We start from the raw sequence: 15,930 nt of genomic DNA, 5'->3' as shown, positions 1-15,930 counted from the left end.
GGTGGCCAACGTATTAGAGCTTCAGCTTCAGCATCAGTCCTTCCAATGAGTATTCAGGGTTGATGTCCTTTAACATTGACTGGTTTGATCTCCTTGCTGTCCAAGAGACTCTGAAGAGTCTTCTCCAGCACCACAGTTCAAAAGCATCAATTCTTCAGTGCTCTGCCTTCTTCATGATCCAGTTCTCATATCCATACATGACTAATGGAAAGACCATAGCCTTGACTATATGGACCTTTGTTGGCAAAGTGATGTCTCTGCTTTTTAATACAATATCTAGGTTTGCCATAGCTTTCTTGCCAAGAAGTAATCATTTTCTAATTTCACAGCTGCAATTATTTGCTGTTTATATTACTCAGTTGGTAAAGAATCCACCTGCAATGCAGGAGACCCCAGTTTGATTCCTGGGTCTGGAAGATCTGCTGGAGAAGGGATAGGCCATCCACTCCAATATTCTTGGGCTTCCCTCATGGCTCAACTGGTAAAGAATAAGCCTGCAATGCGGGAACCCTGGGTTGGACCCCTTTGTTGGGAAGATCCTCTGGAGGAAGGAACGGCTACCCACTCCAGTATTCTGGCCTAGAGAATTCCATGGACTGTGTAGTCTGTGGGGTTGCAGAGTCAGACACAACTGAGCGACTTTCACTTTTTCATAGAAATGATGTTAGACGAAAAGCAAATTCAAGTGACTTTTTCATTCAAATTCAAAATGGGTTGTTAAGCAGCGGAGACATCTGGCAAAATCAGCAACACACTTGACCCAAGAACTGCTAATGAATGTACAGTGCAATGGAGGTTCAAGAATTTTTGCAAAGGAGAGGAGAGCCTTAAAGATGAGGAGCATAGTGGCCAGTCATTGGCAGTTGATGACGACTAATTGAGAGAAATCTTTGAAACGGATCCTCTTAAAATGATCCAAAGAGTTACTGAAGAACTCAACATTGACCATTCTACTGTCATTTGGCATTTGAAGCAACTTGGAAAGGTGAAAAAGCTTGATAAGTAGGTGCCTCATGAGCTGATCACAAATCAAAAAAACTGTAATTTTGAAGTGTTGTCTTCGCTTATCCTACACAAACAACCACAACGAGCCATTTCTTGATCGAATTGAGGTGTGCAATGAAAATTGGATTTCATATGACAACTGGAGATGACCAGCTCAATGGTTGGACTGAGAACAAGCTCCAAAGCACTACCCAAAGTCAAACTTCCACCAAAAATAGGTCATGGTCACTGGTGATCTGCTGCCCATCTGATCCACTACAGTGTTCTGAATCCCAGTAAAATCATTACATGTGAGAAGTATATGCTCAGCCTATCTATGAGATGCACCAAAAACTACAACACCTGCAGCTGGCAATGGTTAACAGCAACAGCCCAATTCTTCTCCATGAAACCAATGCTTCAGAAGTTGAATGAAGCATCCGCCATATTCACCTGACCTCTCACCAACTGACTACTACTCCTTCAAGCATCTTGACAACTTTTTGTAGGGAAAACACTTCTACTACCAGCAGGGTGCAGAAAATACTTTCCAAGAATTTATCAAATCCTGAAGCACAGATTTTTATGCTACAAGAATAAACAAACTTACTTCTCCTTGGCAAAAATGTGTTGATTGTAACAGTTCCTATTTTGATTAATAAAGATGTGTTTGAACCTAGTTGTAATGATTTAAAATTCACAATTTCAAAACCACAGTTACTTTTGTACCAACCTAATATTTGGTATATACCCTGGAGTGGAATTGCTAGATCATATGGTAGTTCTGTTTTCAGTTTTTTGAGAAACTGCCATACTGTTTCCCAGAGTGGATGCACCAATTTATGTTCTTATCAACAGTGATCAAGAGCTGTCTTCTCTCCACATCCTTTCCAACATTTGTTGTTTCTGGTCTTTTTGATGATAGCCATTCTGACAGGTGTGAGGTTATATCTCATGGTTTTAATTTGCATTTCCCTGATGATTAGTGATGTTGAACATCTTTTCATGTGCCTGTTGGTGATCGCCATGAAAATTTTAACAGATATGATTTTTAATTGTATAATGAAACATAGGAATATTTGGAAGACCTGTGTTAACTCCTAATGACCAGTGTATAATATTCAAAATTGTGCTGTGTATCCATTCAGATGGTTTCAAATGTTGATTTTTAAGAAACGATTTTAAGCTGTTGTTTGCTTTCCTCCCATTCCCTTCTGGTGCTTGCAGTGGGCATGTGACCTGGGTTGAGCCACTTAATAACACTAAGCTAGTGATTGGTCAGTGATGGGCCCATAATGCGAACTAGCTAATCAGAGTCCTTCCCTGGGATTTCTCTAGCTAAAGATGGGAAGAAGAGTCGGTCTTCTTTTCCCTTCTGATTGGGAAGCCAGTGAGGTTATAATCCCAGACTGGGTGTAGCCACATTTCCTACTGCATAGAAAAAGCAAGCAATCAGGCAGAGAGAAGCAGAGACTTCTAGGGAAGAGGAGACAGGTGGAGAGAGGAAGAGCTATAGAGAGAGGGCATATGAATCCTTTATCCAGCAATATCCCAGCCCTTTCATCCATTTGGTTACATAAACCAGTAATTTATTCTTTTTAAACAAAATTAGTCCAACTTGGGTGTCTGTCATTGCAAGCAAAACAGCTCTAATACAGCAAAGTAGCTATTTCTTCAATGCCTAGGTTTTAAAAGAATGAATGATAGTTTAATATTTTTTCATTATAAGAAAGTCAATAATAATCACATTTCACACATGTAAGTTTTAAAGTTTTACATATGTACCTAAAGTCCTATTCATCACTCTCATAATTAACCTGCTGTGTATTATTATGTTAACAATTATAATACTGAAGCTGTCCTAACTTCAAAGGTAACTTATTCTTAACCATTCAATTCATGTATCTTAAGCCAATACTTCACCTTTATAGGAAAATCTGCTAACATTATATTAAATATCTCATAAAATATAATTTTATTCTTTTAGGAAAAGAATTCTAAAAGTAGACCAGCTAAAAAGAAAATTCCAAGAGATTATGCAGAGTGGGATAAGTATGTTTTACATTTCTTTATATAAAATTGACACTAAAAATTCACAGTCATAAAATACTGTAATAACTCCTTAATTATTTCAAACCTGAACATATAAATGTAAGTTATGTCAGTAGAGTACTAAGACTATTTGGATTAAGCACTCTTGATTTTGTTTTTTCATTAAATAAAAAACTATGGCATCCTTTTATTTATAATAGTAACCAAAAATAACTAATGTAATATTTACCTATCCAAAATAACAAATTTTTAAATTAAGAGAAATTAGTAACTACTATAATAACAAAGTTCTGCATAATTTAGGTCTGATTAATATTTAAGGGCTTCCCTGGTGGCTCAGATGGTAAAGAATCTGCCTGCAATGCAGAAGACCTGGGTTCAATCCCTGATCAGAAAGATCCCCTGTTGAAGGAAATGACAACCCACTCCAATATTCTTGCCTGGAAAATCCGTTTGTTATTGTAATAGCAAAGTTCTGCACAATTTAGGTCTGATTGATATTTAAGTCCTCGCTAAATTCTGTGTTTTTTAGGAAAAAATACAGGTGACTTCTAATATAAACCTATCATATATTTTTAGAATATTATTTCTAAAGATACAGTGATACGGATACAAGAGTATCAATAATAAGCTTTATTCTCTTGTTTGTATTGAGTTTTTAATGCTATACTTTTAAAAAACTATAATAGTTTTTTATTATTCTTTCATTTAAGATTTGACGTGGAAAAAGAATGTGCAAAACTTGATGAAGATAAAGAAAGAACTGTAATAAACAACAAATCACATTTGCCTAAAATTGAGACAAGACTAGATACAGCAGGTAATGGAGGGGGAATAGGAATGATTTAATAGTCTTTAACTTTTTTGAATGATAGTAAAAGCTGTTGATCTGAAGACATTCTCTTTAAGTGCTGCATATTTCCATGAAAAGTTTATGAATTTTCTCCTAGGGCTGACCACGTCTAACAAATTCCAGTTTATCCTTAAACTTCTTAATTTTATGAATAATAATAGTTATGATATTTAAATGTAGTAAGACTTAAAAATATATAAATATGTAAACCTATTTTTTTTAAACCATGATTCAGTTTTCATTCCCTTTTTCAAATCTTTTTTGTCCAAATCCTTCAAATTTCTTTTCCTCAAAACAAAAAGATGGAGCACCTTCTGTTCACTTGAAGTCCACAGGTACATAGTACCTTTAAAGTAAAGCAAAACAATTATTGAGAAATCTAAACCTTCAAAAATTCTGAATGATTAAAAGAATAGAAATATCATAAACTTTGGAACCTTTTATTTGTTTTTATAGTTTTCTGCTTCTGTTAAAATAAGCATTTTTGGATTTAAATTTGGAAAATTCTATCAAGTTATATATATACTTACAGCAGATAACATTTATTTCTAGGTCTGACTGAAAAGGAAAAGGATCTTCTGGCTACTCGTGAAAAGGAAAAAGGAAATGAAGCTTTTAAGTCAGGAGATTATGAAGAAGCTGTAAAGTACTATACTCGGTAAGCACATTTTTGATGTGGTTTAATCTTGTCATTTAAAAAATGATAGTGTTTAATTGTTGAAATGATATAAATAAGCTAAATAATGTGTCATAAACACTCAGTATATTGTAGTTGCAATTTATCATAAATTCACTTGTGTTTGCCTTGTTTTTTCAATACTTTTCTTAAAACTCCAAGCCCCCACTCCACTCCCAAGTTTGACAGAGGTTCTAACTTTACTATTTTACAGAGGAAATAGAAGCTGTCTGGATGGAACTCAACAGAAAGTTCATTCAGGACAGAGGTTAAAATCTCAGGTTCTATAGTAGACTGCCCGGATCTAGTACTTATGGTGCTACCTCCCACCACAGGGCCTTTGCATATACTGAGCCTCTGTCTAGACTACTCTTTCCTCTACTTGTTATTTAGTTAATTCTAACTTATAATCCAGATCTCAGCCCATGCCTTACTTCTTTTGTGAAGTTTTCCTTTACTTCTCAGACCAGGTTAAACCTCTACCTGACTCAATTACCGCACCAACAACCCCCCGCACCCACTGTCAAATTTGCAAGCTCATATAATAATTTTACCTCTTTGTAATATCTGTTGGAGGTATGATTCAAGTTTGTGTGATTTGGCACTAACTGGACTATAAACTCTGTAAGATTGAGCCCACTTGTCATTTTAAAAAATACCATTGGACCCCTAATGCCCAGCCAATACTTGGTTCATAGTACATGTTCATTGTATGCTTGTATGAATGTATGAAGCTCTTATAGTCTGTGAAAGGTAAACTAATTTCTTAAAATACTGTTATAGACAAACTGTGCTTATAGAACCACTAATGCTATCCTGTTAATAGAACTAAATGCTATAAAATCGTGCTTCTGCCTTTGGAAAGAAGTGTTTGTTTTATTTTTTAATGTTGTTTGTGTCTCTAAAGAAGTTTGCTCAGCTGTTGAAGTGAACATACAAAGTTAAGAGGATATGGAGGTACCATTCATTCAGTTCAGCCTCCCCATTTAGGCAGGTGGATGTCAACTCTGGTATTGTTTTCTCTCTTCTTATAGATTTCTGCCAGTGGAGAATCTCTTGTCTATTACAAGGAACAAACTTTTTCTTGCCTTCCTCTTTGAAGAAATCATAGAGGTGAAGAACTAAAGCAGCATATTGCAATGGTTAAGGGAACTCAAACTGCCACTTTTCTGACCTTGGGTAGATTCTTCACTTTTTTTGTCTCAGTCATCTCAACGTGATGAGGCTATAATAGTGCCAACCTCAGAGCAGCTGTGAGGATTAAATAAAACAAGTTGCTGAAAGGCAGGGTAACATGATGGTAAAGAGAACAGGTGCTAGAGTAGACCACTGAGGTCTGAATCTTGACTCTGCCATTTTCAAGCTTGTGGCCTTGGGCATGTTACATAACCTTTGTGCCCCATCTGCTTTCTCCTCTATAAGATTGGGAAAGCAGTAATTCCTCCTCTGTGCATTATAATGAGGATTAAGTGGGTTTAATGTTTAGTGTCTGGCATGTGGGAGGTACTCAGTGTCAGGTTCTTGTGTTATTTATTCTTACATGTATTTTCTATGTTTGATTGCTACCCAACCATGTGATTTATTTATATTCATCTTTAATGATTTTGTGGGGCTTCCCAGGTGACTCAGCAATAAAGTATCTGCCTGCCAATGCAGGAGATGTGGGTTCAATTGCTGGGTTGGGGAGATCCCTTGGAGAAGGAAATGACAACCCGCTCCAGTATTCTCGCCTGGGAAATCTCCCCTAATGATCTTAATAAATGGACACTTTTTGTGAGTTTTCCATTTTTATCTTATATTGTAATTCTGGATTTAGAAGATTCAGTGTACCAATACCCTTATCGTTCCTATATTTTGGAATACATTATTTTAAAACTATATAGAGAGTATTTATTTATTTGACTGTACCAGGTCTTAGTTGCAGCAGGCAGGGTCTTAGATCTCCATTGCGCCATCTGGAATCTTTTAGTTGTGGTATGTGAGCTCTTAGTTGCAGCATGCGGGATCTATTTCCCTGACCAGGGATTGAACCCCCTGGCCACTGCATTGGGAGCATGGAGTTTTAATCACTGGACCACCTGGGGAGTCCCTAGCAAGTACATTATTTTACAGCATTTCACATTAATTTTATAAGCAATAGCCAGGTAGGTTTAAAATTCTTCTTCTCATTAATTATATTGCATTCATACCCTTAGTGTGGCAAAACTTCCTCTCTTAAGGTCTGTATTCCTCAATTACTACTGCTCTCTCCTGTTTCCTTCAGTTAAAATCCTTTGGTAAGATTATGTCTATTTCCTAAGGGTTAAATCTACTTTTAGATAACAGACTAATTTGTGTCTGTTAACACAATAATAATTTAACAAAGGGTATTAGTTGTGGTTGATCACTATTTGCTTGTTTCTTTTTACTAGGAAATTATCCCCAAAGAGTAAAAAAAAAAAATTTTTGATGTTAACTAAACTGGCTTTTTTTGAGATCTATGTGGGTATTTAAGGGCTTCCCTGGTGGCTCAGATGGTAAAGAATTCGCCTGCAATGGTGAAGATCTGGGTTTGATCCCTGGGTTGGGAAGATCTCCTGGAGAAGGGAACAGCTACCCACTCCAGTATTCTTACCTAGAGAATCCCATGGACAGAGGAGCCTGGCGGGCTACGGTCCATGGGGTTGCAGAGTCGGATACAACTAAAGCAACTTAGCAGCCAACAGTATGGGTGTATTCTGACCTGGAAAATCCCACGGACAGAGGAGCCTGGTGGGCTACGGTCCATGGGGTTGCAAAGAGTCGGATACAACTAAAGCAACTTAGCAGCCAACAGTATGGGTGTCTGACCTGGAAAATCCCACGGACAGAGGAGCCTGGTGGGCTACGGTCCATGGGGTTGCAAAGAGTCGGATACAACTAAAGCAACTTAGCAGCCAACAGTATGGGTATTTAAATTATCATGTCACTTCTAAAGCCAGAATCAATTTTAAACCTTTTCACTAGATACTTAAGCATCTGTCTAAACATTGATTTAGTAGTTTGTAGAATTTTATGTTATTACTTTTGACAGCACATGCTGTGTTAATTTGCTGGGGCTGCCTTGCAAACTGCCACAAACTGATCGACTTAAAACAACAGAAATGTATTGTCTGACAGTTCTGGAGGCCAGAAGTGTGACAGCAAGGTGTCCTAAGGGTTGGTTTCTTCTAAGGCCTCTCTCCTTGGCTTGTCTGTGACCATCTTCCCTCTGTGTCCTCAAGTGATCTTTCCTCTAGGTGTGTCTTCTTATAAGGATACTAGTCATATTGGATTAGGAAACACCCTCATGACCTCACTTTAACTTAATCATCTCTTTCAAGACTATCTCCAAGTATAGTTATATCCTGAGGTGCTGGGGGGTGGGACTTCAACATACAAATCTGAGGGGACGCAATTCTACCCACAACATGAGCTGTGATTGTTTTAGCTTCTAACTTTAGCTGAGTTTCTGCATTTTATGTTTTCCTGTCATTCACTTGTTGACATTAATGTCTCTTTCATACATTTTACCACAATAAAATGTTAAAAACTTTTTAAAAAGTATCTCTTTTATAGGAGCTTATCTGTGCTTCCCACCATAGCAGCTTACAACAATCGAGCTCAAGCAGAACTCAAGCTGCAGAACTGGAACAGTGCTTTTCAGGACTGTGAAAAGGTCTTGGAGTTAGAACCTGGGAACTTAAAGGGTAAAAAATGTTTATAGAATACCTTTAAATTTGCAGCACCATCTGTTGAAGGTCATTTGTAGACACTCATTATGTTTACAAAAAAAAATTCTAATTTCTGTATGTGAATCATTACTTTCCTCAAGTTACTTTGAATTTCAAGTTTAACTTGGGATTTAACTTCTTAATCACTTGCACTGAAGTAGCTAGTAATCCCAGATGATTGAATAAAGTGTAGATGTTTTTGTTTTTCAATTTTTTTTTTTGCTGCACTGGGTCTTCATTGCTACCCGCAGGCATTCTCTAGTTGTGGCGAGTGGGGACCACTCTTCACTGGGATGCGCAGTCTCCTCACTGCGGTGGCTTCTCTTGTTGTGGAGCAGGGGCTTTAGGGCACATGGGCTTCAGTAGTTTCCGGGCATGGGTTTAGTTCCCCTCGGCATGTGGGATCTTATTTCCCCGACCAGAGATCAAGCCCATGTTCCCTGCACTGGCAGCTGGATTCTTAACCACTGGACTACCAGGGAAATCCTACATGCATTTTTAAAGAAATATCTCACACTTGCATTTGAACTGTAGTCTGTGGGTTTTTTGTTTCCTTTCAATTTTGTGGTAAAATTGACATAGCACAAAATTTTACCATCTTAATCATTTTTAAGTACAGAGTTCAGTGGTCTTAAGTACATTCATATTGTTGTGCAGTCAGCTCTACTGTCCACCTGCAGAACTTTTTTAATCTTGAAAATGAACCCATGAAACAGCTACTCATGAAACAGCAACTCCCTACCCACCCCAGCCTCTGGCAACCACCAGTCTACTTTCTGTCTCTGTGATTTTATTATTCTAGGTACCTCATATAAATTAAATCATATAGTATTTATCTTTTTCTGACTGGCTTATTGAACTGCATCTTTTTATCTAAAAAAATAAAATTTAAGTATGATTTAATATAGATTTTAAAAATATGTATTAATAAGCCCACACCAGAACTCTAGAATGTTCTACCAGCTGCTTTTTGGGTTTTTCCACCTAGATGTCCATAGACCATTTTAAATTAAGTGTGTCCAAAGCTGACTACATCTTTCCACCAACACCTGTCCTCTGTTCTGATTTCCTGTCTCAGTGACTACAACCACTTTCTTGTGGTCCAAGCCTGAAGTATGCAAGTCAGACACTACCCTCCTTTTCTGTCATCAAGGAGTCATCCCAAAAGGGAGAGGCATAAATTATAACAGATTCATTCTATTTCTAAATACTGTGGATTCAGATAAATACAACCACTTACTTTTTTTTTTTTCACATGCCTACAGACATGGGTGGGCAGAAACCATGGGTGTGCTAAGGATGGATTCTGGTACATCAGCCCAACTGTCATCATCATGGATGCCCTCCTCTCCCCAGTAAAGTTCTTCTTTGCTTCTATGTTGTCTCTGTCATGGCATATGGGTGGGATCCTAGCTTTAGGCAGGTGCCCGGTGAAGGTTTTACAGTCCCCACACCACCACTGTGCCAGGCCCTGTGCCATGGAGTACATGCATTAACTCCATTACTTTTCACAACAGCTCAGTAAAGGTGCAGGTACTGTTTTTAGTGGACTTGCCAGGTGGCTTAGTGATAAAGAACCCGCCTGCCAATGCAGGAGATACGAGTTTGATCCTTGGGTCTGGAAGATCCCCTGGAGAGGGAAATGGCAAACCACTCCAGTATTCTTGCCTGGGAAATCCCAAGGACAGAGGAGACTGGTGGACCATGCAGCCCACAGGTTCGCAAAAGAGTTAGACATGATTTAGCAACTAAACAACCACAGCTGTTACTGGCACACTCATTTCACAAAAGCACATGGACATACTGAGAGACTGAGCAACCCACCTAAGATCACCCAGCTGCTAAGTGACAGGGCCAGGACTTGACACTGCCTGAGACTCCAGAGTCCACATTCAATCACTGTGCTACTCTTCTGCACAAGAATGGTCTTCTGTTTCCATTTTCCCCCATCTGAATAATTTCTTAAGCACCAGAATCGTCACTATTTAAAAAAAAACAAATTTGACAGAGCCAAATCTAGTAATCAGTATGGCCATAAAACATTAAGAATTCTTAGATTTTCTTAAGTAGATAAATATCATCCTCTTTGAAACTTTATTTTTTACTCAAAAAGTAATTGTTCTAAATGCAGCATGGTTATAACCCGAAGCAGAAAATGGACATTAGTGGAAAAATTGGTGAAATCCACATAAAGCCTAATGTTTAGTTAACAGTATTTCTTAGTTTTGGCAAATATAGTTATGTAAGATGTTAGCCTTAAAGCCGGGGTATATGAGAACTATTTGTATTAGATTTGCAACTTTCTGTAAATCTGAAATTATTTCCAAAATAAAGAGTTTTTTAAAATGGTAATTGTTATATCATGAATATTTCTTTATGGACAGTTCCTTCTGAAATCTGAGTAGTAACAGTAATAGCTCAATTTGTATTTATGCTATAATTTTGCTTATATTAATGATGAAATGATTTATCCTCTAGATTTTCCTGGCTCATTCTAAGACTAAAACTATCCAAATTTATGTTTTAAAATAGTGTTATTAAAGTAAATCAGATATAAATTACAGAACTAAATTACAGAATCAGATATAAATTCCAGAATTACAAAGCCTGATTCTTTTCAAAATCATGGCTTACTATACAAAATCCTCTTATGACATAATTAATCATGATGGGACTATGAAGGTATTCATTTTAGTATTAAAAATGATCAAATTAGATGTTGTAACCTTCAAAAATTCTCTGATACAATTTACCAAAGTGTGCAATTTCTGAACTTAGCTGAGTTAAACACCAAGATTCTCTCAGTTCCTATTCATTTTAAATCGCTATAAAGACTTCACTAAGGACCCATATTCTGAGTTAGGTGCTTGGGTATTAATATAAATACCACATTTAAATGAAAGGCTTTCTAAGTTTTCAGAAAGTAGAAATAATAGTCATGATGATTATAAGGAGGAACATATTATTTAGTGAAGAGCTTCCCAATATTGTAGCACAGAATGGTGCCTCCAAAGGGTTAAGATGTGGAGTCTCTCAGCCTTAGAGCAACTGGCAGAGCCTGGAGCTGTCAGAGGGCCAGGCTGTTGGAAGGGACAGTTTTTTATTGCAGCCTTTTCTGTTTGACCTCAGGATCATTTTCTATGTTTGTAAGAATATGGAAAAGGGTCTGGTTTGCACAATTGCATTTTAAATTCTTCCCCTTGAAAAATGTGTCATAATCAGAATGCCATATGTTAAAAAAAAAAAACTTTTATTTTGATAAACTTTCAGCTCTTCTGCGCCGTGCCACCACATATAAGCATCAAAACAAGCTCCAGGAAGCTATGGAAGACTTGAATAAAGTACTGGCTGTTGAACCTGATAATGAATTGGCCAAAGTAAGTAAAGAAAGCAATCCCTCACCTAATTCTATAGTTTGCTTTTTCTGGGTTTATGTTACGATGATACCAGCCCTGCTGGATAAATGATATTGAGGAATGAATAGGACACAACTTTAAGAAGTAGATACATCTCAGACACCCCCGGTGTTAACATGTATTTGAAGTAAAAGAAAGCAGACTCTTAAATTGTCCAAAATCATTAACCTACTCCTAAAGGATAAATAATTTTCTCTTTCCTGCAGCATTGTAGGCAATCCTTTTCTTTGAGCCAATTTCAGTTTATTATGCAGAGTGGTGTAGAGGTTCCTAGGTAGGATTAGGCATGAGCTTAATGGCCATAAAAGAGTGTTTCTTCCACCATCTCAGCCTTTGTTTCACCCTTCAGCTCCTGCCCTCAGTCTTTCCCAGCATCCGGGTCTTTTCCTGTGAGTCGGCTCTTCATATGTGAAGACTGAGATGGTTGGATGGCATCAACTCAATGGACATGAGTTTGAGCAAACTCCAGGACATAGTGAAGACAGGGAAGCCTGGAGTGCTGCAGTCCATGGGGTCGCAAAGAGTTGGACATGACTGGGCGACTGGACAACAACATTATAAAATATGGGTGCTGAGTTTTCTAAATTTGAGATTCCTCAGCTGTGACACAAACCCACTGAGTGTGTAGTACCTATCTGGGCCTTCTGCTGCCCCCGTGGAACTTGGTGGCCAGGGTAACTGATATAAGCTTGAAGCTCACGTCCGTCGAGTCGGTGATGCCATCCAACCATCTCATCCTCTGTCGTCCCCTTCTCCTCCCACCTTCAATCTTTCTCAGCATCAGGGTCTTTTCAGATGTGTCAGCTCTTCGCATCAGGTGGCCAAAGTATTGGAGCTTCAGCTTCAGCATCAGTCCTCCCAATGAATATTCAGGGTTGATTTCCTTTACGATGGGATACAAGCAGATCTGCCGAACCTTTAAATATTACTCTTTAAAAACATGTGTAGTATGGTTTAATTTTTATAAAACTTTTGGACATGTCTGCCAGTTTATATGCATACAAACATATCTAGGCAGATGATCATCAGAATATCAGTAGTTTATCTGAGAGGCAGGACTGCAGATAGTTTTTTTTCCCCTTTTTTATGCTTGTTATACTTTAATTTTTTTATAATAGATATATATAATTATAATCAGAGAAATCAATGAAGTTGTTTGAAAAGAAAAAATAAAGACCACCATAAAAAGCTTTATCTTAGTTTATCTTTATTCACTTTTCAATATCTTTATATTATTACCTGCAAGAATAGTTGTATTTTTTACTAAAGAAAAAAATTTTCTTTAACATGGTGACTATGTTGTAGAAAACCTTGTCAGAGGTTGAAAGAGATCTGAAAAATTCTGAGCCTGCATCTAAGACTCAAACCAAGGGGAAAAGGATGGTTATTCAGGAAGTAGAAAACTCAGAAGATGAAGATGGAAAGGGCAGTGGAATAAAACATGAAGATGGCAACGGAGATAAGAGTAAGACATCTTTTCTCTTTGGTTTATGCAAAAAAGCTATCTTGTTATATGATAAGCTGGTTCAAATTTTCTATTTGTACAGAAATTCTTAGTCTACCAAACTTTTTTTAGACTTTACCTTGTAAATCCACAGCAAGTTTTTTCTTCTTTTTCTTAATACAGCTCATCTTTTTTTCTTTTATTATTGAAGTATAATTGGCTTATAATATGTTAGTTTTGGGTGTACATGTTTCAATAATTTTATATATCATGAAATGATCACCCTGTAAGTCTAGTTAAAATCTTCCTTAATACAATCTCCCAAACCTATTTTCTTCATAACCTGACATCTTTTCTAATGCTCAATTTAATTCCCGATTATCACGTTTACATACGAATGGCTGCTTGTTTGTCACCAACCATTTGTAAGTTAACCTTACATCAATCTCTGAGATGATTGTTTTACATGTAGCTACTTAGTTGCAAACAAATATGTTGACTTCAGAGGGGTTATTTACCTAAAAATGAATGCGCCATTGCTGTATGTGCCTCTCTGCAAAGAAATTTTTAAAAAATACACAATTTCACTTTTGATGTAATTGTTTTTTAAAAAAAGAATCTAGACTATATAAACTTTCATCTTCATAATGTAAGACAATGAAAGTTATATCAACTTTAAGCAGGAAAAAATCTGCCTTTTCACCTGACCAGAGCAAGGGGAAGTTTTTGTTTTTTTCTTGAGAACCCCTGAGCAATTAAGGGGGAAATGTCAGCATTGAAAATCATTCACAGGTAAAAATCAACTTTAAGTAATTTGACAGAATATTTTAATTTTGAGGGAGAAATATAAAGTGTTCAAGTCATTCAATGAAAAAAAAAAAAAAAAACAACAAGGTGTATACGTTTTTGGTTTTTTTTTTTTAAGTGGCAAAAAATATAATGTAAAATACCTACCTCAGGTTAGTATATGACCAGTTAAGCTAGGATGAAGTCAAAAGCACAGAAAAAAAGGAGGTAAGAGAAGAGGAGACAGAGTGGAGCAACTGAGAGAGGGGAGAGGAAAGAAAGTGAGAGCACCAAAGGGGTAAAAAGCAGAATGTAAGGTAAGCAGCTCTTCAAGGGTCGGGGCTCACCTTGTTAAGTAAGTTCTGGCAGCAAATGTTTTTCTTAGGGTTTATGTGTAACAAGATAATTAGCCAGCATTTTGCAATTAAAAAGAGTTACTTAAAGTCTTATCTGAAACAATATAAACTGTATCAATTGCTATTATTTTAAAATTATTTTAAAAATTTACATATAGTAAAAATGGGCTTCCCTGGTGGCTCAGTGGTAAAGAATCTGCTTGCCAATCAGGAGAACAAGTTCAGTCTCTGGGTTGGGAAGATCACCCAGACAAGGGAATGGCTACCCACTCCAGTATTCTCATCTGGAGAATTGCATGGACAGAGGAGCTACAGTCCATGAGGTCACAAAAGAGTTGGACACTACCTAGCAACTAAACAGCAAAAACAACAATAGTCAAAATGGACTTTTTTGGTGTGCAGTTCTAACACGTGTATAATTTTGTATAACCATCACTGCAGTCAGGATACAGAAGAACTTCATCACAAATTGTTGGCCAAAAGGAAAGCAAAAAAGAACACTTTTTTTTTACTTCCCTTTTAGCCAAACCCTCCCCTCTCCCCAAGCCTTGGTTAGCCATCGACCTATTCTCTGTTCTTATAGTTTAACTTTTTCTGGAAAGTCACATCAATGGAAGCAGAGAATATGTAACCTTTTGCAACTAGCTTCCTTCACTTAGCATAATGTCACTGAGATTCATTCATGTAGTTGCATGTATCTTCGATTCATTCTTTTTTTATTACTGAGTAGTACACCATTAAATGGGTATATCGCTGCTTGTTTATCCTTTCATTTGTTCAAGGGCATTTGGGTTTTTTCCAGTATTTGGCATTTATGAATAGAGCTGCTACTAAGATTCATGCACAGATTTTTGGGTGAACATATGTTTTCATTTCCCTAGGGTAAATACCAGGAGTGAACTGCGAGTCATAGGGCAAGTGTATGTTTAACTTTACAAAAATTTCCCAACTGCTTTTCCAGAATGGCAGAATCATTTTTCATTCCCATGGGTAGCATTTTCATTCTTCCGATTTTCATTTCATTCCCATAAGCAGCATTTTTCATTCCCATGAGCAGCATTCCCATGAGAAGTACATGGCTTCAACAGTAGATGAACCATGAACTTCCAGATGTTCAAGCTGGATTTAGAAAAGGCAAAGGAACCAGAGATCAAATTACCAAAAATCAGCTGGATCATCAAAAAAGCAAGAGAGTTCCAGAAAAACATCTACTATTGACTATACCACAGCCTTTGACTGTGTGGATCACAACAAACTGTGGAAAATTCTGAAAGAGATGGGTATACCAGACCACCTGACCTGCCTCTTGAGAAACCTGTATGCAGGTCAGGAAGCAGCTGTTAGAACTGGACATGGAACTGGACTGGTTCCAAATAGGAAAAGGAGTATGTCAAGGCTGTATATTGTCACCCTGCTTATTTAACTTATATGCAGAATACATCATTAGAAACTCTGGGCTGGATGAAGCACAAGCTGGAATCAAGATTGCCGGGAGAAATATCAATAACCTCAGATATGCAGATGACACCACCCTTATGGCAGAAAGTGAAGAAGAACTGAAGAGCCTCTTGATGAAAGTGAAAGAGGAGAGTGAAAAAGTCAGGCTTAAAGCTCAACATTCAGAAATCTAAG

The 15,930-nt window shown here is 37.2% G+C and overlaps 1 protein-coding gene across 1 annotated transcript in view; it reads left to right on the top strand.

The window, feature by feature from the left end:
* The window catches only part of SPAG1 (sperm associated antigen 1), a 79,990-nt gene that overhangs the window by 17,985 nt on the left and 46,075 nt on the right, over positions 1 to 15,930 (top strand). Inside the window, exons 5-10 of the mRNA XM_043880206.1 lie at positions 2,972 to 3,036; positions 3,750 to 3,856; positions 4,442 to 4,547; positions 8,142 to 8,272; positions 11,567 to 11,673; positions 13,018 to 13,177. Of these exons, the coding sequence (XP_043736141.1) occupies positions 2,972 to 3,036; positions 3,750 to 3,856; positions 4,442 to 4,547; positions 8,142 to 8,272; positions 11,567 to 11,673; positions 13,018 to 13,177 (676 nt within the window). The remainder of the gene's footprint in view (positions 1 to 2,971; positions 3,037 to 3,749; positions 3,857 to 4,441; positions 4,548 to 8,141; positions 8,273 to 11,566; positions 11,674 to 13,017; positions 13,178 to 15,930) is intronic.

Source organism: Cervus elaphus, chromosome 21 (genome assembly GCF_910594005.1).
Source record: "Cervus elaphus chromosome 21, mCerEla1.1, whole genome shotgun sequence".
In the NCBI taxonomy this organism is placed as follows: Eukaryota; Metazoa; Chordata; class Mammalia; order Artiodactyla; family Cervidae; genus Cervus; species Cervus elaphus.
This window is presented reverse-complemented; position numbering and strand designations above follow the sequence as displayed.